Source organism: Lissotriton vulgaris, chromosome 2_1, assembly GCF_964263255.1.
Source record: "Lissotriton vulgaris chromosome 2_1, aLisVul1.2, whole genome shotgun sequence".
Classification (NCBI taxonomy): Eukaryota; Metazoa; Chordata; class Amphibia; order Caudata; family Salamandridae; genus Lissotriton; species Lissotriton vulgaris.
In genome coordinates, this window is record NC_141687.1 from 1704351482 (window position 1) to 1704372077 (window position 20596).

The following is a 20596-nucleotide window of genomic DNA, read 5'->3' on the forward strand; positions in this document are numbered from 1 at the left end:
TACTCTTCCAGATTATCATTCAAGTGGACCCATCAGTACAGTGTTCTGAGTTAGTGTTCCTAGTGGGAAGAGCAGAGGGGTGGGTGTGTGGTTAGTATCAACAGGATGCAGAGCTGTATAGTGTTCTCAAGTTCCCGGATGTAGATCAGCGCTGTGTTAGTGTTGCTGGGGTGCAGTGTGGTGCACAATGGTACCTTGATTTTAATGCAGTGTGATGGGTTAGTGTTCTTGGAATGAAGAAGGGTGTCCTTAGTGCAGTGTTGTGGGCTAATGTCATACTGATGTAATGTATTCAGGAGGATTAATGACCTTAAATGCAGCACAGTGCATTTGTCTAGAGTCAAATTAGGCTCCCCTGCACTGTAGTGCCGTCAGTATAGTCCTAGGGTGCAGTCCAGTGTGGCGAGTGAGTGTCCAGAAAGTGCTGTGGGATAAGTTAGTGCCCAAACTTCACCATAGTGGGATAATATTCCTAGGGAGTGCTACCTTTTTGTTTCCAGGATCCAGTGCAGTATGGATGTTGTGTGCCACTAGAATGTAGTGTAAAGCAGATAAGTAAGACCAAGTGTGCAGTGTCCATGTCTAGGATGCAGTGTGGTAGATTAGAGCCCCTGAGATGCAGTGCAATTTGAGAGGATAGTGCATCGAAGGTGCAGTGCAATATGGCGTATTAGTGCCCATATCATGCAGCACTATTTGGATGATTGGAGTACCTAGAATACAGTGTGGTGGACTAGTGTAACAAGGATGCAGTACTGCATGTTACTACCCCTAGAGTGTGGTGCAGTGAGATAGTGTCCCTATGGTTACTTGCCTCATGGAGCACTGCTGTGTGTTGGATTAGTGGCACTAGGGGAGAGACAGTGTAGTTTGTCGTTTGGTCGGTTTGTTTCTATAGATACTGTGCATTGCAGTGCTTTGCATCCCTATGGGGCACTCATCCTATTGGGTACAGAGGAGTGAGTGAGAACTTCTACCAAGCAGTGTGGTGGATTGGTGCCTCTGCGTTGTAGTGGGGTAGAGTCCTTAGAATGCAGTGCCGCATGTTACTATCCCTAGAGTGTGGTGCAGTGAGTTAGTGTCCTTAAGATTACTGCATAATGCTTGGTTACTATAGTGGGTTCATTTTTTTATATACATTTTTATTAGTTTTTCAAATAATAGTTGGCAATTATGACAGCATTGCGATTTCCATTGTATAAGTCCGCCACCCCCCCTGTCCCTTCTCCCGACTCCTGCAACATAGTAAGTCAGTAACTACATTGATATTTATCGCAGAAATACAGCCATCCCCAACTTAGTGGTGCAGTGACTTCCGACCTAGCTATGGGTCCAGTTCCGGTTAGCAGTTATGCACCAACACTTATATAGTAATCGAAGGATATCTTATAAAATCTCAAGCCTGGCTCCGACGGGACCACCAGAAACAAGCAAGTCTTCGCCCAGTTCACACCCAGCCCTGAGATGTTGCCAAAAGCACGGAGTAACAGCTTCGCCCATTCCAGGGCCGTTTCCGTATTTGCCAGAAAGATTAACAAATCATCAGCGTATAGGGAGATAAACTGAAAATTCCCACAGAGATCTAACCCGGGGTAGTGCCTCCTCAGTCTGGCATGGGCGGCCAAAGGCTCAATGGCTATAGCAAACAACGGGGAGAGTGGGCATCCTTGTTGTGTTCCCCGCCCTAACAAACAAGATTGGGAGATCGTCACACCTGTCCGTACTCGAGCCATCACCGTTCTGTAAAGGATCTCCGTCTACCCCATAAAGGCTTCACCAAGACCGGGGTCATGAAGGATCCAGAACATGTAGGGCCACTCTAGACTGTCAAATGCCTTTTCAATATCTACTGAGAGTACAGCAGCAGTGGGGAGTGTGCTATGATCTTCCCCCAAGATGGGGAGGAAGCGTCTCACATTAGCCGCCGTAGTGCGTTCCGGGATAAAGCCTGCCTGGTCACTATGGACTAACAGCACCATATAGGGAAGGAACCGGGTCGCAAGAATCCTACTTAGTATTTTATAATCAGATGTTAAAATTGATAACGGGTGATAAGCCGACCTGTTCAGGTAAACCGCCAGCAGTTTAGGGGCCAAGATATCAACGTACGTCGAATAAAATTCTATTGGCAGCCCATCAGTACCTGTCGTTTTCTTGCACGCCATATGTTTTATTGCACTACATATTTCCCCTACAAAGAGTCTGCCTGGTCCTCCTCGAGGTGCGGCAGTCTTACCTCAGCTAAGAATTCATCCAACCCGTCGCCCGGGTCCTGTAGCTTACTGTAGAACATCCCATTGATCCCCTGCTGGGTATACTCCAGCGCTCCCGTAGGTGAGGTCAAGGCCAGTATAGGCATAGCCCTCGGGGGCAGGTTGGCCAACCAGGACAACAGTGTGCTCTCCTTATCCCTTTCCGTATTTGCCCGCACCAAGTACGTTTTATGGTCGAAGCAGCGCAATTTCTCCACTTGTGTCGCTACTCCCTCCCGGCCAAGACCTCGGCCTGCACCCCGGATTCTCAGGGCGGGCCTTCTCCACCTGACGCAGCCGTAACTCCTCCTTTTTTATATCCAGTAAGAGCGTCTTCCGCACTCCCACCATTTTAGTTATGCATAAGCCCCGCACCACCACTTTAAAAGCATCCCACTCCAGTGCCAAGGTCGATGCTGTACCCTCATTCTCGAGGAAATTGTGCTATATACCCGCCCTCACCTCAGCGCGGAATACTGGGTCCTCCAAGGCCTCCGGGCATAATCACCAGGTAGGGATTGCAGGCCTCTTCCGAGTCCAGTGCAACGCCAGCAACAATGGGTTATGATCCGAGAACATCCTAGCTAAATATTCGCTGTGTCTAACCATCGCCTGAATGTCCGGGTGCATAGTGTGGCGTCCAACTGCACATGAAAAGTCATGCAGTGCAGAAAAATAAGAATAGTCCTGCTCCCCTAAGTGTTGCACATGCCATGCGTCTATCAACCCCCACTTATCTTGCCAGTCCTTTCCCTGTATGTATAGGCGCCTCAGGCAACGGAGGGTGAGTTGAAGTCACCTCCCAGTATCACCGACCGGTCACGTGGGGCGCCAACTTCCCTGATAGTCAAGCAAAAAAGGACGCTTGATCCACATTAGGGGCATACACACTGCAAAATGTCACATATTTCCCAACCAAACGCCCCATGACAGCCACAAATCTCCCCTCTGGGTCCACTAACCACTGAATCGGTTGGAAGGGAACCCCCGCCCTTACTCATATCAGGGTACCCCTAGCAAAAGCAGAGTACGCTGTGACAAAAAAGCTGCCCTATCCATCTGCACTGTAATGCCTGGCCTTCCGCTCGGTCAACATGGGTTTCCTGGAGGAAAGCAATCTGCACTACCCTATGCACCAAATAAGCACGAACCCTGTGGCATCTTAACATCGTATGCATCCCCTGCACATTCCACGTAATACATTTTAACTCAGGTGATGTCCCCATTGTATTGACCAACCCTCATCCGCAACTGCACTCCCTCCATTGGCACACCAGTGGTTCTAATTACCCCAAATAAGACCCTCAAACTCTCCCAACAACCCCTCCCCAGAACATGCTCTAAACAGCTAGTACCAATCCAAACTATCCACTAACAGTCCCTCTGGTATCTACCAGGGATCCACTCAAAGAGAGAAACCAAGAGGGGAGCCCTAGTGCAGAGAAGATCGGGTCCACTACCCCCTTGACTCCTAACAATGTACCCCACTATGAAAGAATCTTCAACACCTCCGGATGGGCCCCAGGTGGAGGCAACTGCACAATACTAATGCCCCCCTGTCCCAGTCATCCCAACTGTGCCCCCCGCTTTCCCCCATGAGAAAAGGGGCCAGCACCATTCAACCCCTCTTACTGGTCTCAGGGATTAACTGCACAAGTTCAGGCATCAACAAGCTCATCCTTCTGTCCCTGGCGTGACATGCCGCAGTGTAACACTCCCTGTGTCTGTCCCTTCAGAATCCGTCCCAGCGGACCCTTTTTCTGAGTCTGTTGCCTCCATCGACTCTGCTCCTCTCGCTTGGGCTATCTCCATCAGTGCCTGCAGCGCGGCCGATCTCTCCTTCTCCGTCTGAGTTGTAGTAGGTTTCTGCGCTCCAGGGCAATATCATCTGGTGCGCCTTGCGCGGCGCAGCTGTGGCGCCTCTGTCCGCCTTCCCAGGCCGCCTTCTGCCTTGCCCAACCCTGCCCGGTAGGATTCCAACTACCTCCATGCCTCCTCAGGGTCACTGTGAAAAAACATTTTACCATCCATTGTCACTCTCATGCGAGCAGGGAACATCAGTGAGTATTGGATGCCTTCGTCTCGGAGGGCCTTCTTAACCCCCAGAAATGAGGTTCGATGACGCTGCACGTCAAAGGTGTAATCCGGGAACAGCAACACGCTATTATTGTCCGCTCTGTATGGGCCAGCAGTGCGAGCCTTATTCAGGAGCAGATCTCTTCCCTTATAGTGGAGTAGGCGAGCCACAACCGGCCTGGGCGGTCTTCCAGGTGCCAATGGGCTGACCGGCACCCTGTGTGCTCTTTCGAAGGTGTAGAAAGGTGTCAGGCCCTCCGGAGCAACTTTGGTCTGCAGCCACTGTTCCAGATAGTCCACCATATTGTCCCCTTCCATCTCTCTGGCAGGCCCACCACCCGTATGTTGTTCCGCCTGTTGCTCCCTTCAGCATCTTCAGCCCTCCTCTCCAGTACCTGCAACCTGCGAGTGACATCCCCCTTCCGTGTTTCCAGTGCTTTCTGGAAGGGTTTAAGAACCTCCAATGTGGTCTCAGTCTGCTTCACCCGGTCAACCATGATCCGCCCGGAGGAGGCCCAACCCCAGTGACACCTGGGCAAAGTCCTGCTGAAGTGCATCCTTTGTATCCATGATAGGTTTGATTATTTGTTCCACCTGTGCATCAGCCCCTCCGGGCGTGATTCAGCTGCGTGTTGCTTCCGCTGCTCCGCAGACTCGTCCTCTGGCTCCGGGTGAGCCCCCCCTTGCCGGCCTCTTGGCTTCCCCATGAGTTTCAGTCTACCAGGACCCCAGTTGCAGTCCGATCACTCAGCGCCTCCCTCACCTCGGTGGTCAAGGTCACCTCCCTTGTATCCACTCAAAAGAAAAACCAAAGGGGAGGATGGACGGAGCGTTGACAATACAAACACTCACCCCCAGTCAACTGATCTGGGTTTAATCCATCACCGTTCTTTAGCTCACTCCGCCACCCCAGTTCAGACATGACCATGGGTATCCACTCACCAGCGACCGCACCGGATCACTAGCCGCGATGTCCACTGCGCGCCCGGGGGCTCCTCGTCTCTCTTCTGGACCCTTTTGTGTGCTTAATGACCCAGTCCACTACTGGGCAGGTCGTCCATCGGCCAAATGAAGGCGCCCAAGCCGAAATCCTTCACATGTGCCTCTTCGGCCACCCCGCACCTGATGCAGCCCAGCAGGCTCCTCCAACTCAATTCCCCCAAAGGTCAATGCCCACTGTGAGAGGGGCCCAGTAAACAGATGCCGAGCGAGGACTCCCAGCCTAAGCGTGCTGCCTGCCCCAGGCAGCGGAGTTGTACTCTGATCCGCCTGGGCTGCCGCCTACCAGGCCACCGCAATTCGCCAGTACGCCCGTTCCTCTAGTGCCCAATCTCCGCTGGCTCTCTGCACTGGTCAAGGGCCGCTGCAGCTCTCTGCCCTCGATCTGCTTACAGGGCTAAGTGTGGCCTCGCAGCCTCGGCCTGTCCTCGCTTTATCTGCCGGGTGGCGGCGCCACACCAAGTCCCCACTGCCGGGCCAGGTGGCTGATCCCAGGCCCAAAGCCTGCGCCTCAAGGAAATCCACTTGCTCAGGGGCCGCGGCGGCAGGAGCGCCCACCAGACCACTCCACTATTCCGCCAACCAAAGCGGCATGTATGACCGGCTCTCCTCCGACGTTGGCCTTCCCCGACCTTGCGGCCGGGTGCTCCCGGGGCCGCGCGGGGTCTGCAGCGCCAGCGAGTCCTCCGTCCCCCTTTCTGATCTCAGCTGAAGATCTGGTCCACATGGTTGGCGTGCAGCGTCTCTCTCACACCAGGGGTGAACTCCCGCCCGTCAGGGCCGCAGTGCGACGCGGCACCCTAGGCTCAGGCAGAGGATCGTTCAGCCGCCGCGGCCGCCATTTTATATGGGCACACGCCGGGCTGCTCACTGTTCGGGGTCGCCAGGCAGCGCGGGAGGGCCAACGAGCACCCGATCTGGTTCTCTACGGGCCTCAACACCTGCGGTCACCTTCCCTGGTTCACAAGTACGCTATGCCGGCTCTCCTTCCAGGATAAACGGTGGGGTCGGCGTGGAGATCTCAGCTCATGTGGCCGTCCTCATCGGCTCCAAAGCCACGCCCCCGTTACTATAGTGGGTTTATGTGCTTAAAATACAGTGCAGTGTTGAAGGTTACTTGCCTCATGGAGCATGACTGTGTGTTGGATTAGTGGCACTAGGGTAGAGAAAGTGTACTTTGTCATTTGGTGGTTTCGTTTCTATAGACACTGTTCATTGCAGTGCTTTGCATCCCTATGGGGCACTCATTCCATTGGGTACAGGAGAGTGAGTTAGAATCTCTGCGACGCAGTGTGGGTGATTGGTGCCTCCACGTTGTAGCCGGTAGTGTCCTTAGAATGTAATGTGGTGTGACTAAGATGCAGTGCAGTGTGATTGGTCTGTTTTTCAAGGGTATATTGTAATATGGAGGAAAGCATTTCTAGCTTAGTGTGATGTGTTTGTATCCTAGGATGTGGTGCATGTTCCTAGGGCGAAGTCTATTGTAGTGTGTTAGAACCCATAGGATGTAGGATGGTGGGTTAGCATCCCTAGAATGCATTGCTGTTTGGAGTGTAATGTGCACATGAGGCAGTGCAGTGTGCTGTGTTAGTTTCCTAAACTACTGTGTGATTAATTAGTATCCTTCGGATGCAATTCTATTGTAACTAGTTCTACCCCTTCCATGGACATTGCAATGCCAGAAAGATCAGCTAGAAATGTCAGTGATTGCAAACAGATGCAAAAAAACCATAAGGGCTCACGTTTCAGGGAGAGCACCGGGTGTGGTTGGTCATTGTCTCACACTAACTTCAGGTGTGAGACAATGTAGGTCAACTTTGCATATTGTCACATGACTTTATGGTGGAATATGCTGTAGTGTTAGCACCACTAACTAGTCCCCCATAACAATCCTAATTCTTCCACTGATTACAAATCTACATTAAAGAGATATGTAGGACAGCAATTACTGAGCAACCCCTTTAATAATGCTTCAGAGTATGATGCATGTGTGTCAAAGTCCAGGAACTGAAGAGGCACTGAATGTGCTTTGGCCAACATTAGAAAAGAACACCTTTCCATTGACCGAGACAAACAATCCTTAATACTCTGGGACTTCAGAGTGCCACTGGAAAGGAATGTTTGCCCTCTTGCAACAGTTCCTTAGGCATCACCAATCAAACTCACAAACATATGCCAATGACACCTGCATCCGCTTCTGGGTTAAAGACAGACCAGGGAAGCAATCCAACTTGTCTACTTCCTTGAACTACGTGCTGCACCAGAGAATGAAAGGATGAACCGAGTAAGCCTTGTCGTGGATTGAGGCGAGCAAGACTTTTTAGACTTTGACTGGCCTGAAGGCCTCGATAGACCTCACTGAGGCTAATAAACCTGGGGGGATTCTTCAACTCCAACCTCTTGTTCAACTCTATGCAATGGTCAAGGGAATTAAACTGGCTCCCTCAAGGCTCTGAAAGAAGCTTGTTAGGTTGCAAAGGTCCAGGACGAGTACCCCCATCATAAAACCTGCCCTCTAGTGGCTTATAGTGGGCACAAGGGTCAAGTTCAAGATCTTGTGCACTGTCCACAAAGCTTGTGGGGAAATATACCAGAAACTGGAACTCCATTAAAGCCCAAATACGAATTTATGCTCGGCGAGTGCACGCTTAATCAATCAGCAAACCTTGATGAGCCCAAAACGCAGATGCATATCCCAGGGACACAGACCACCATATTGTAAATGTTTTCTAAACCTTATCCTGAAAGCAACACCAAGCTACAGGAAGTTCTGGAAACCCAAGAAACTGAGCTATTCAAACTTGCTTTCATTTGAACTCAGAGCCGGACAAGAGTTGGGACTGCAGACCATCGACAAAGTTACTACCTCACCCGATTAGACTGACGACACATCTTTGCATTAATTTTACTTTTAGTAAAAATCAACAGGGCTCTTGAGTAACCTAAAGGTTATGTACAGTGCTCTATAGGAAAACTAAAAAAAAATCTGCATTGTAGAATCCTAGTCACGTGCTTAGACAGAAGCAAATCACACAGCAAGTCAACTAAAGTAACACGCTATGTCTTGATTGGACAAGTCAAAGCAAATCAAATCAAAATACTTTATTCGGCTTTTGTATGAAAAACCATGAAAGACCAAATTACATTATAGCATTGAAGAATCCCATCCATGAATATCATTGATAAATGGTAACAATTTATTATAAAATACAAAAACAAAGGACGTAAAACATATCCACATTATATATGTATATAGAAAAAACTTGAATGAACACACTTCCAAGGCTATAATAAATAACATTTAGTCGCAGCTAGAACTACGCCTAACTGCAACCTTTAAAAAGCTAAGAACAGGCCATAAGGTGGACCCTGAAAGCATGGCTGAAAAGATAAGAGCAGGGCACACTTGCGTAAAATTTGCTTGTTTTAAGACAGGGGTAACAAACATTTTAGTCAGCACCTCATAATAACTACAGAACATTAAAAAATACGTTATATCCTGAGGGGCTATGCCATCACACCCACATGGCAACAAGGTCTCACCTTTTATACTCCCCCGTGGGTTGGCGAGGAGAAGGTGAAATAAATCAAAACAGAATCTTGGTAATAAGAAATGGTCATGCGTTTTGTGAAGTCCTAGGAGATACGGTTCTGTTGTAGGAATAGTCTTAAGAATAACATATTTGCGTACACTGGGTTTCATTAGCTCACACTCTTCTCTATTTGCTAGCCACTGTCTAAAAAAGGTGTCCTTGGCCCACGGAAGATCTTTTCTTTCTATTGTGTTCGGATTGCTATAGAGATCCGCCCTACCAAGGGTCCTATATTCATCCCGGATGTATTTTAACCAAGGAATATGGAGGGCATGGTCCAAGCCATACAATCCCTTTCAATCTCTCTATTTAAATCGGTCTCCTTGTTGATCCAGACTAAGCCAATGAGAAAGCGGGCAAAACTACAACATATCAGTCAGGTAAGGCATACCCAGCTCCTCATGTACGATGAATGCAGGGGACAAGTCTACAATATAACACTCACGCTACGAATTGTTAGGCGGTGTGTGAAAAGTCCGGGAAACAGTCCATAAATTACAACCAAAATACACTTGGAAGCAAATCATGTAGCTGTTCGTGCAAACAGAACAGTCAGTAACACCGAAACCCATTGGTAGCTGGCGGGAATACATACATTGTATGACACGCCTATCATTAAATTGTAACAATGTAGCGTCATTAAATAGAACGCATCTGTCGCTGTACACTCAGTATGATTGTGCATTAGCAGACATTCTTCGCGCAGCGTGATTCAAGAAGGCTCCATGCATCCAGCACTGTTCACATCCACAATGTTTTGTTAATCCTAATGAGTTCAATTAGTAGTTCTCTGAAGTGTCAATTTATAACCAGTGGAAGAGAAGGTTTCTTTAATGTGCTTAACGCCTCTGCTGATTTAATGACACATGCATTTTAATATTTTCATGTCATTAATAGCAATGGATTCTATAAAGCTCTGGCCTGTTTCAATGATCAGAGGAATAAGGTCTCATTTAGTCAGAGAGCAGACAACTCACAGGAGGCCCTGATCTGACAAGAAGGCTGTTCCCCCTAGACTAGGAGGGTGCAAGAGATTTTACTTTGTTGATATTGGTAACAGGGGGCATGGAATCCTCAGTGCTGTGATTTATTGTGTGTTTGATTTTGATGGTAGCTATTGCTTAGGGAGTGTGACAAGAATTGGAGCACATTCGTAACTTGACTGGGGCAGTCTATCAATGATCAAGAAAATGCTGGATCCATGACACATTGTCAGGATAACCTAATGTCAAATGAGTTCCACTTAGATTAGTTGTATGTAAATTGATCTCAAGTGGATATGCAAAACATTTGTCTTGGATTTGGCGCCCATTGACTGACGATGAACATCTGACTTTTAGATCGTACGGATGGCCAGATTTGGAGGTCACAGCAGAGTGGTTACTAAGAGTTTGGTTTGTTGGGAGTGAGATGGACAAGCCTCTTCAAATTGTTTTTTGTGCTCAGTGTGTTACGCAAGATCTGGATGGGTTGTTGGCCAAACATTCTGATTGCTTCTATCTAATTGTGATGACTTGGCCAACTTGCTGGTGTACAAAAAATGAATTTATTTAAATTTCCAAGAATTCTATTGCGCTGACATGTTAATGATGTAACCTGTGGCCAGTGAAACTTTCACATAATCTATTAAGGAAGCAACTGAATTTTTACATGTTTTAAAAATGCATATCGTCTTTCATGATGTAGGTCTTTAAAGTTAAGGAGTACCACAGTGAAGATAACAATTTAGAAAGGTCTCCTATCCTTCACAAAGGAGGGGGCAGAGAGCAGACATGAGAGGTAAACTTGGAGGGAATGAGCAAGTTTAATTTGCATACAATTCCCCAGAATTAGACAGGACCCAGCCCAAGGTAAATCCTGCACGCTTGTTAGAAGTTTCTGGGAAGCCTGGTCCAAAAGAATTTACATGGAGCTCTCTGGATGCTTCCGTATTTGCCAGGCGTTCTTAAGTGTTAAAACAATGGGCCGATACACAGAGGTAAATATACACATATATATCACCTCATGTGTATATTTAATTTACCCCTACACTTAGATGTAAACCTTCACTTTACTTTATTCACCATTTCTGAGTAAAGATTTACACCTAGGAGTTAACTTAGATGACTCAAATGAATGAGTGGAGTCTCCTACAACTGAATTTATGTGTATAATCGTACTACTAGGAAACTTTCACCAGTTGGCAAAAATCTTAGCCACCGGGCCGGAGCTCTCCCTATGGGAAAGTATAGGGAAAATTATTCAAGTTTATTATTTAATTTTTTTAAGTATTTTCATGTAAACTATAAATGTAACTTAATTTAAAACATGTATTATTAACCTGGAACTCATAAAACAAATTATTACAGCACATCAATTTATCAAACGAAATGTGTATAAAAATAAATTATGATATATTGTATTAATTTAGAGACATTCATGTTAAAACAATTAAAAAAGATGAATATTTAGCAAATTTGTATCCCTAATCAGGGGTGTGGAATTTAATAAAATATCTACTTATCCATGGGGCAGGCTGCTTCATAAATCTACTTGTCCTGTAACAAAATCCACTTGTCCCTTTGGTGCCATGTAGTGCAGCGACAAATTATGGCAGCAGTCTCATTATATAAGAGTTCTGATATAGCTTCTTTGTTTATGCCGGGGCTCATACCATAGTAGCGTTTGAATACTTATGTTCCCACAATTCCGCAGATCTACATACTGGGTCTGAAGGTAATGGTAAGCAATAGTTCCAGGGTTAGAATGACCTTTGAGTCTGTGCAAACCTTGCATGTTTTAAGGGTTTTCAACAACTCTTCTCTAATCTTTTCCCATACTGAGATGTTGGAAATTCACTCCTGACAATGGCAAACAAAAACCTTCTTTCAGAGTTGGGGAAAACAGTGGTTGGAGGGAAATTAAACTTGCAAACACTCAGACTTGCGCATGAGCAAATCTACATATGCATGTTTGCTCATGCTAAAATGCAGTTCACAAATATTTTCTAGGAGTTCGATTTCTTGCCCAACTTCTGTAAATTCTTGGGAATTCATGAAAGCCAAATAGCTGCACTTAAACGCAAGGACATATACCATGGGTGCACTTTTAAGACTTTCTTTAATAATTGGGCCCCTAATTTGGTCTGGCGATGACCATGACTTTTTGCGTTTATTAAACTTCTGTCTCTATATTGGCTGGCTTCATTGTGACTAGACAGCATTCTGCTTGTTCACAAGGAGCATATTGGCACACAAAGTAGTTTTGTTCAGTTTCAGTAACTACTGTGGCAGTGTGTTTTTGGAGACCAAAAGCAATTTTTGTTTTTGCCAATGTTTGTTATAATGGTTAGGGCCCTGCAGCTCCCTCACCAGTAAGGTTTTACAAAAACCATGCCAAAACAAGTCGCACATTGACACAACTAAAAGGCTGACCACCAATTTCAGACCTACTGACTTTGCCAATGCTTGTTTATTTTTGTTTCCCATAATCTTATTGAAACTGGTTACACTGATTGTCTATTATGAATATTATTGGTAAATACTAGCATGCATCAACACAGGTTGCTAAATGATACTGCAAAGAAATGGTACCCACTTCAGCTTCAGAAGGACCACGATCCACCACCACCAGCAACAGGTTGCACGCAGAAGCTGGAACAAGATCACAGCCGACCAACTCACGACCTCCCTGAGCATGAACCCTCCCACCGGCACACCGAACCCAAGCCAGGCGGCCACCAACCTGACAAAGTGGATCAGCGACTGCGCTGACGACCTCGCCCCCCTGAGGACCCCGCCTAGCAGACCCGGCATCAAGAAAGCCCCATGGTTCACCGACGAACTCAAGAACTCCAAGAAGAACTGCCGAGCCCTCGAGAGAACCTGGCGCAGAGACCCAACTCCGGACAACATGGCTGCCCTCAAGCTCGCCACCCGAAAGCACCACCAACTCATCCGCGCCACCATGAAAACCGCATTCAAGGAACGACTGGACAACAACGCACACAACAGCAAGGAACTCTTCAACATCGTCAAAGAGCTCTCCAACCCCAACGCCGGAAACAACGACATCACCCCTTCGCAAGACCTCTGCAACTCCCTCGCCTCCTACTTCCACAACAAGATCGCGGACATACACAACAGCTTCAGCACTCAACCGACGCACGTCACGATCGAACCCCCGCCCCCCACCACCACCCTCCGCGCCTGGACTCCGATCAACACCGAAGACACCATCCGCACGATGAACTCCATCCACTTCGGATCTCCGACCGACCCCTGCCCTCACCACGTCTTCAACAAGGCCGACGCTGTCATCGCACCCCACCTGCGGGACATCATCAACACCTCCTTCGACACCGCTATCTTCCCGGAGAGCTGGAAGCACGCCGAACTCAGCGCCCTACTCAAGAAGCCATCAGCCGACCCCAACGACCTCAAGAACTACCGCCCCATCTCGCTGCTCCCGTTCCCTGCAAAAGTCATCGAGAAGACCGTCAACAAGCAGCTGGCCGCCTTCCTCGAGACGAACGGATCCCTCGACCCCTCGCAGTCTGGCTTCCAGGCAAACCACAGCACCGAGACCGCCCTGATCGCAGCCACCGATGACATCCGTGCCCTGCTCGACAACGGAGAAACAGCGGCCCTCATCCTCCTAGACCTCTCCGCGGCCTTCGACACTGTCTGCCACCGTACCCTAGTACAGCGCCTCAGCAACGTCGGAGTCCAGGAGAAGGCACTGGAGTGGATCATCTCCTTCCTCGCCGGGAGAACACAGAGAGTCCGCCTCCCTCCGTTCAGATCAGAAGCCACGAAGTCATCTGCGGCGTCCCTCAAGGCTCCTCGCTCAGTCCAACCCTCTTCAACGTCTACATGGGCCCTCTCGCAGACATTGCACGCCAGCACAACCTCAACATCATCTCCTACGCCGACGACACCCAGCTGATCCTCTCCCTCACCAACGACCCCGCCACCGCCAGAGACAACCTACATGAAGGGATGAAAGAGGTAGCCGAATGGATGAAGAACAGCCGCCTGAAACTGAACTCGGAAAAGACTGAAGTCCTCATCCTGGGATCCACACCCTCCGCCTGGGACGACTCCTGGTGGCCCCCCATCCTGGGCAGCGCACCCCAACCTACAGACCACGCACGCAACCTGGGCTTCATCCTGGACTCCTCCCTCTCCATGACCAGACAAGTCAACGCCGTCTCCTCGTCGTGCTTCAACATCCTGCGCATGCTACGTAAGATCTTCCGGTGGATCCCCACCGAGACCAGGAAGACGGTCACCCAGGCCCTCGTCACCAGCCGTATGGACTACGGCAACTCCCTCTACGCCGGAACCACCGCCAAGCTCCAGAAGAGACTTCAGCGGATCCAGAACGCCTCAGCAAGTCTCAACCTGGACATCCCCCGGCGCAGCCACATCTCCGGACACCTGAGAGACCTGCACTGGCTCCCGGTCAACAAGAGAATCACCTTCCGACTCCTCACCCACGCACACAAAGCCCTACACAACCAAGGCCCGGGATACCTCAACAGCCGCCTCAACTTCTACGTTCCCAAACGCCAGCTTCGATCGACCGGCCACGCCCTCGCCGCCGTCCCCCGCATCTGAAGAGCCACCACAGGAGGACGGTCCTTCTCCTACCTCGCCGCCAAGACATGGAACTCCCTCCCGACCCACCTCCGCCGGACCCAGGACCACCTCGCCTTCAGGAAGCAACTCAAGACCTGGCTGTTCGAGCAGTAGCGCCTTGAGACCCCTTTGGGTGTGTAGTGCGCTATATAAATGCTGTGATTGATTGAGTGATTGATTACCTGCAATTTTACAGTAATTTAGCTAAATGTTTTCTTTCATGCTTTCCTTTTTTATCAACATTTTATTTTGAAAGCAAAGAATCAACAATGTTACTTTCAAGCTGCTGCTAATATTTGCATCAAATCAGAGAGCATTCTGGGAGCATTATACATAGCCTCATATTGCTAAACTTTGAAAACGTGTGTATACATTTTTATACTGGGCCCACTGCCAGTAGTGCAGTCAGAACTTACAACATTTACTTAGAGCGCGCACCCTAATAATAAAAGCTTTCAATTAATGAACCGTAAATACAAATTTGAACATCATTAACATATGGACAAAAATATTGCCTCAATTGCTGATAGTGCCCTTTCCTGATCCGTAATGTGGTGCTGCAAACTGGCAGCCAAAGGGTTTGAGCTGCAGGGGGTTGGGCCTACTTGTCCAAAGGACAAACTACACATGAAAACGTGTTGTCCTTGACCCCAAACAATATGTCCTGGGCGTTGGGCTATAGGAATTCCACATCCCTGCTAATATTTAAATAACAATTTAACATTAATTGAAATGGGGTGTAATTCTAAATCCCTGCCTCCACTGTATCCTAAATGGGGTGTAATTCTAAATCCCTGCCTCCACTGTATCCTATTGGAGCGTGTTGCAGCACCAGTGGGTGGCCTTATTTGGTGCCCGACTCACTTCAAAGATGGGCTGCAGTGCATTTAAGCATATTGAGAAACGTGCATGGCTACAGTAACTTTAGAAGTATATTTTGTAAATTGCAATAGTATTACTCTTTTTGTGAGGGTCTGTACATGTCCAAACCCAAACCACTCCTTACATTTCCGTAAAACACTCCATTTAGTAAAAGTTATTCCTCAAGTCTTCCTCTGGCCGTACCTCATTTACTACTTAATAATATAGCTACATCAGTGCTTAATTTGTAAAAAAAAAAATGTTAAAGTGCCAGGGTTCTTGTCAGGCGCAACTGCAGCTTGCACCACACATTGCTCTACAATGCTGCCAAAATTCGTAATAAAAGAACTACTAGCCATCACACTCATACAAGTCTGACAATTCTGACTATTCCAGACCCCCAAAGCAATAAGTATGGCTTGGATGCAGGGAATGGTCATTTTACATGTATATTGAATTAAAAATGAACTGTTTTGCCCACCTCTAAATTTAAGGACAGCGCCACCTTGTGGCAGACTGTCACAAGCGCTGGTGTTGACAATTAAGTACTGGTGCTGAGCACCGTAAACCACCGGATCAAATTAAGCACTGAATATACAGGTGGAGACCTCCACACAGAAAACATAGGATAGACAGAAGACTCCAGCCGCAGGTTTGTGAATTGAATGTTGTTGTATATGAAAAATCTATAAATGAAATGCGTCCTATGCCCCTCCTGGTGACGGCTCTGGACATGACCCGATTGCTTCACAGCCAGGCACCTCACCTTCATACAGAGGGGGAACTGTTTTTTTCTGTTTACTTCTGGCAGATGGTATGCTGATGCATTCAGCACACGCATGAGCTGCTGCAGATGACCGCGCAGGAACCAGAATTACATGTGACTGCATAATCTTGATGAGACATTCCAAAGCACAGCTCATAGCTTTAAAAGGGGCCTAATGAGGGTTAACATTTGTAAAGGAGATTCCACATGAAAGAATTCTTCCACAGTAAAACAGAAAGTCTGCATGATGGCTCTGGAATCGTGTGCATGTAGCACAAGTAAGCAAAACTTCAGCTGGACTCAAGAGAATAGTCGAGTCTAGAAGGTAGCCGATACACAAGTGTTTGACACAAAATCAAACCTACCACCCAAGATCAATTAAAGGAAACACATAACTTAACTCTGATCCTGAGGACAGTCACCGAAGAGCAACCGTAACATTACAATTAAACAAGAGAGCAAAGTAGAAGTAGTAGTTGTAATGTACACCAGGTTGTATACAAAAGCAAACTATTCCATGTAGCTTAGCACATAAATTTGCAGTAAGACCCAAATAAAAGAAGAACACATTTGGGACTTGAAACAAGGAAACCATGTAAGGGACTCATTTTTGGGATTTTATGTTGCGCGAATGCGACCTGAAAATATCAGGTATCAGAGCGCTTTACGTGAGCACCAGTTACGTTACATTGAACAAGCCTCCAAAAAACCCACAAACACTAACAACTGTGGTACCCAATCATCTTTGTTATCAGATAGGTTCATCTATAACATCTCTGGCTAGATAGAAAACATTCCAAAAGCTTTACTATAATTTACCAGGGTGATCCTGTGTTACACCCTGGACAGCATTAGCCACTGATGCATCCCTTCATGGTTCATAGAGATTCAATGTGACCTTCACCTGGTCAGGCAAAATTGCTTAGCCCTGGTGGTTTGCCTGTTTAAATTTGCTCAACATTTTGCTAGAAAATGTTTCCATTTTTTATGGTGTTTGGTCAAGAGAAAGCCGATGGTCCTTCCCCCCCTAAATAGGGCAGACAGACTGTCATTTTCGTGGAAACACACATATGCGACAGAGTACACTGCCAAACCATAAACTACTCCCTAGCTTTTTATTTTATTTGTTTTATAGAGCGCGAACCAGACCCGTGAGGGCATCAGAGCGCTTTACAGTAGTATCAGGTGGGATACAGAGCAAAGGGGGGAGAGTCCAGGGATAAGGAAACAAATAGAAACAGTATTTGGTAAAACAAACAGTCATCATATTCGACTACTATAAGGGATAGGAGCAAAAACGATGACAAACTAGAAGAGCAGTCTCATCACCCTGAGAGATTGTTCAAAGTGCAGGGTAGGTAACATAGGGGAAGGCAGCCAAGGAATAGTGCAGTGATGATAGGTAAGGAAAATGCTTCTTACCAGTATGCATCTGTTCTTGGCATGTAGAGCTGCAGAGTTGTACACTTAGCACCAGATCGCCACCTGGCGCTGGGCTCGGATGATTGCACGCTGCCGTCGTCCCGGAAGAAGTCCCTGCAGCCACGAGACAGGTGACTCCTCCCCTGGGCGACAGCGCACATGTATTATGAGCAGCAAATGTGTCTGTCAGCTATTCTGTGTAGTAGTGAGATCTTTTGAGCTGTAAATCAATAGCTATTTTGTGATTAGTTTATTCCTATCCCGCAAAAGCCATGTGCTGCTGAGTGCTGACTTTTGAACAGAGGCAACCAAGTTCGATCCCCGGCCTTGGCTGAGAAGGTTAACAAGATAACACCAACCTTCTTGATTGCGAGACAAACTGTCCCTACTAAACTTTGGAGATAAAGCATTTCAAAATGAAAATTGGGATCATTAATGTTTTTATAGTTTTTATGATTGTGAGGCTAAGGAAGCGAGAGCTTGCAAACAATTATTTTATTAACCAAGTGACGATTCCAATATGTTTTCTTTGGAAGTATGTTTGCTGACTGAAGCAAGGCCTGCACTTGAGGTACATAGTGCACGTCAGCGTGGGTGTGCTATACCAGCACACTGGCCTTTAGAGGCTTCCATAGACGTCCAGCATGCGGCAGAAAAGCGCAATCCTCACTTTATTTCTTTACATTCCAAAATGCAATTTTTTTTCATGGTGAAATACCAGCACTCATTATACTTCAAAGTATTTTAGAATAATAAATACCGTTTAATTATGTTAATGCTGGTGATGGTGTGGATAAGTGGTGGAGCTGGGCGAGCCGTAAACGAGGTTTGGAATTAGTAGTATTGCAGTATGCTGTGATTTGCAGTATTGTGGGTGTGATTTTTTTTAATGTGTTGTAGTGCTTTATTTTTGTGTTCTCCCACTGAATTGTGATTTTGATCTGTTTACGTTTTGTCTCGTGCTTGTTGTGTGCTGTTAGCTGTGTCATTTTAGTTTTCTTTTGCAGCATTAGTGTTGTGTTGCTGTCTGGGTGCCTGTCGGTGTTTCATGTCATAATCACATATTGCATGAGCCTGATCCTGGAGCCTACGAGCATAGGGGATAACTGTGAGTCTGTAAAATGAAGGTCAATTCAGCCAATCAACGGTTATTCTTTTCCTGAATCAAATTTGCAATTAGGCAAGTAATGTTGAGGGTGCAGGCATTGCTTTTTTCTTCAATAGCTAAAAAACTACTCAACTGATTTCAATCAAACCACAAAATGGACACATTCTTATGGAACCTCTCCTTCAATCCATCTTTTGGTTAATCTGTCAAGCAATGTAAGCTGTAATTGGAAGTCGAAATGTAATGGGGATTTTCAAGCACCCCTCCAAAAACAGATTCCACCCAATAACATTTGACTACCTTGGCCAAACGCATCTAAATGAAAATGGAAGCACCAGATGTGGAGGAAAAAATCCACGTCAAATTTGGAGCTGATTTGTTAAAGGGGTTAAATAGAAATGGTATTCCCTTGTAAAAATAAAAATACACAGAATGTGAACAATGCTGGTGTACCTTGACTTCAAATGTTATTCTGGTCCACTTTTAAAGCATGGAACATAGATTAATGCATACAGATTATAAAATGCGTGAAGACAGTGGAGTGGACCAATTCCCTTTTTAAAAAGAAACGTAAACTCTCACCAAACATATTCCCAACATGTCCGTTCTTAGTTAGCGGCCGGAGTTCATTTTTCCCCCAGGCGTACTGCTTGTAGCTATCCCACGCAAACTTCATCATCTGAGAAAAACAAATGCTCACAATTAATACAGGCAAAATCCAGCTCCTATTGGCCTTTATCAGAACTGTGTGGGCACTCTATAAAATACATTACAATCAATGAACAGGAAGCAGAACACATTTGTTCAATAAACATATCGATTTTCTGTACAATAAATATTAATAACGATCAGAAGAGGTAAGTGTACTTTTTGTGGAACCCACAGAAAATGTCAGACTTTTTAGGACCGGTCAAGCTGTCTGGCTGAGACAGACCTATTGCCAAACGACAGTGAGCCTACAAGATGCCCATTGCTCAACACGGCTTGGTTTTGTCGTCTCATTTTCTTGCTTATTTGATAACTTGCCTTCCTCATCTTGTGTTTGTCCCTCTCCTGATGGATAGCATTCGAATTTTAGCTCTCTTGCTCCTGTGCTGCTTCACCCTCTCAAATCCCACCATGAGCCCTCTGATGCTCCTCACCTCTCCCACTTTGTCTGTACAAGCACGGAAACTGGGATATTTTTGGTGCTGTAAGGCTGAAGAGCAGACTGAGGTTTTTTTTGTTTTATCTCCTGCATTTCATGTAGGACATAAAAGCTCAACCTTTGGCGCGCAAAAACCTTTATAGCGCGGAGCATGGGTACTCACAAAGGTTTTTCCAAGGACCAAAACGTTTGGTCTGTGGTGAGACCGAGGGCCACATTGACGCCAGAAGGGTGGCGGTCGGCGGTGGGAGGTGGTGTAAGGTGGGGGTAGGGGAAGCGCCACGTTTGTTGTGGCTCAATTGCACAGTGTAAAACCAGCACACCTGGCATCAATCCCAGCTTCCCCAGTTGACCAAATTGTGTGATCCTAAGCAATTGTTTTATTTTACTTTGCCTCCTTTTTCTTCATTATCACATTTAAGAGGATAAGAGGACCTCAAAATACATGACTTCAGGATGTGAGCTGTACTGAACTTTCTCTTGTGTTTGGTTTAATAAACAAAGTTCCATGTATAACTGCAACCCAGGCCAGTCATAAGGTGCACATAACTGACTTGCTTCTTAGTTCACTATTAGCGTTGTTGTCGGGGGGGGGGGGGAAGAGGGGAGGCATGAATGTTTCTAAATTCATGTTTTAAAACCATCACTTTAAAAAAAACTTCTCAATACACTGATATAATCTGACGTACTGAGGTGAAACGCTTCTATGCATTAATGAAATATTTTTTTTTCAATGTTAAAGAGACTATCA

At 46.7% G+C, this 20596-nt stretch overlaps 1 protein-coding gene across 1 annotated transcript in view; it reads right to left on the minus strand.

The window, feature by feature from the left end:
* MAN1C1 (mannosidase alpha class 1C member 1) overlaps window positions 1-20596 on the minus strand; it is a 274960-nt gene that overhangs the window by 210852 nt on the left and 43512 nt on the right. Inside the window, exon 3 of the mRNA XM_086957684.1 lies at window positions 19281-19377. Within this exon, the coding sequence (XP_086813810.1) occupies window positions 19281-19377 (97 nt within the window). The remainder of the gene's footprint in view (window positions 1-19280; window positions 19378-20596) is intronic.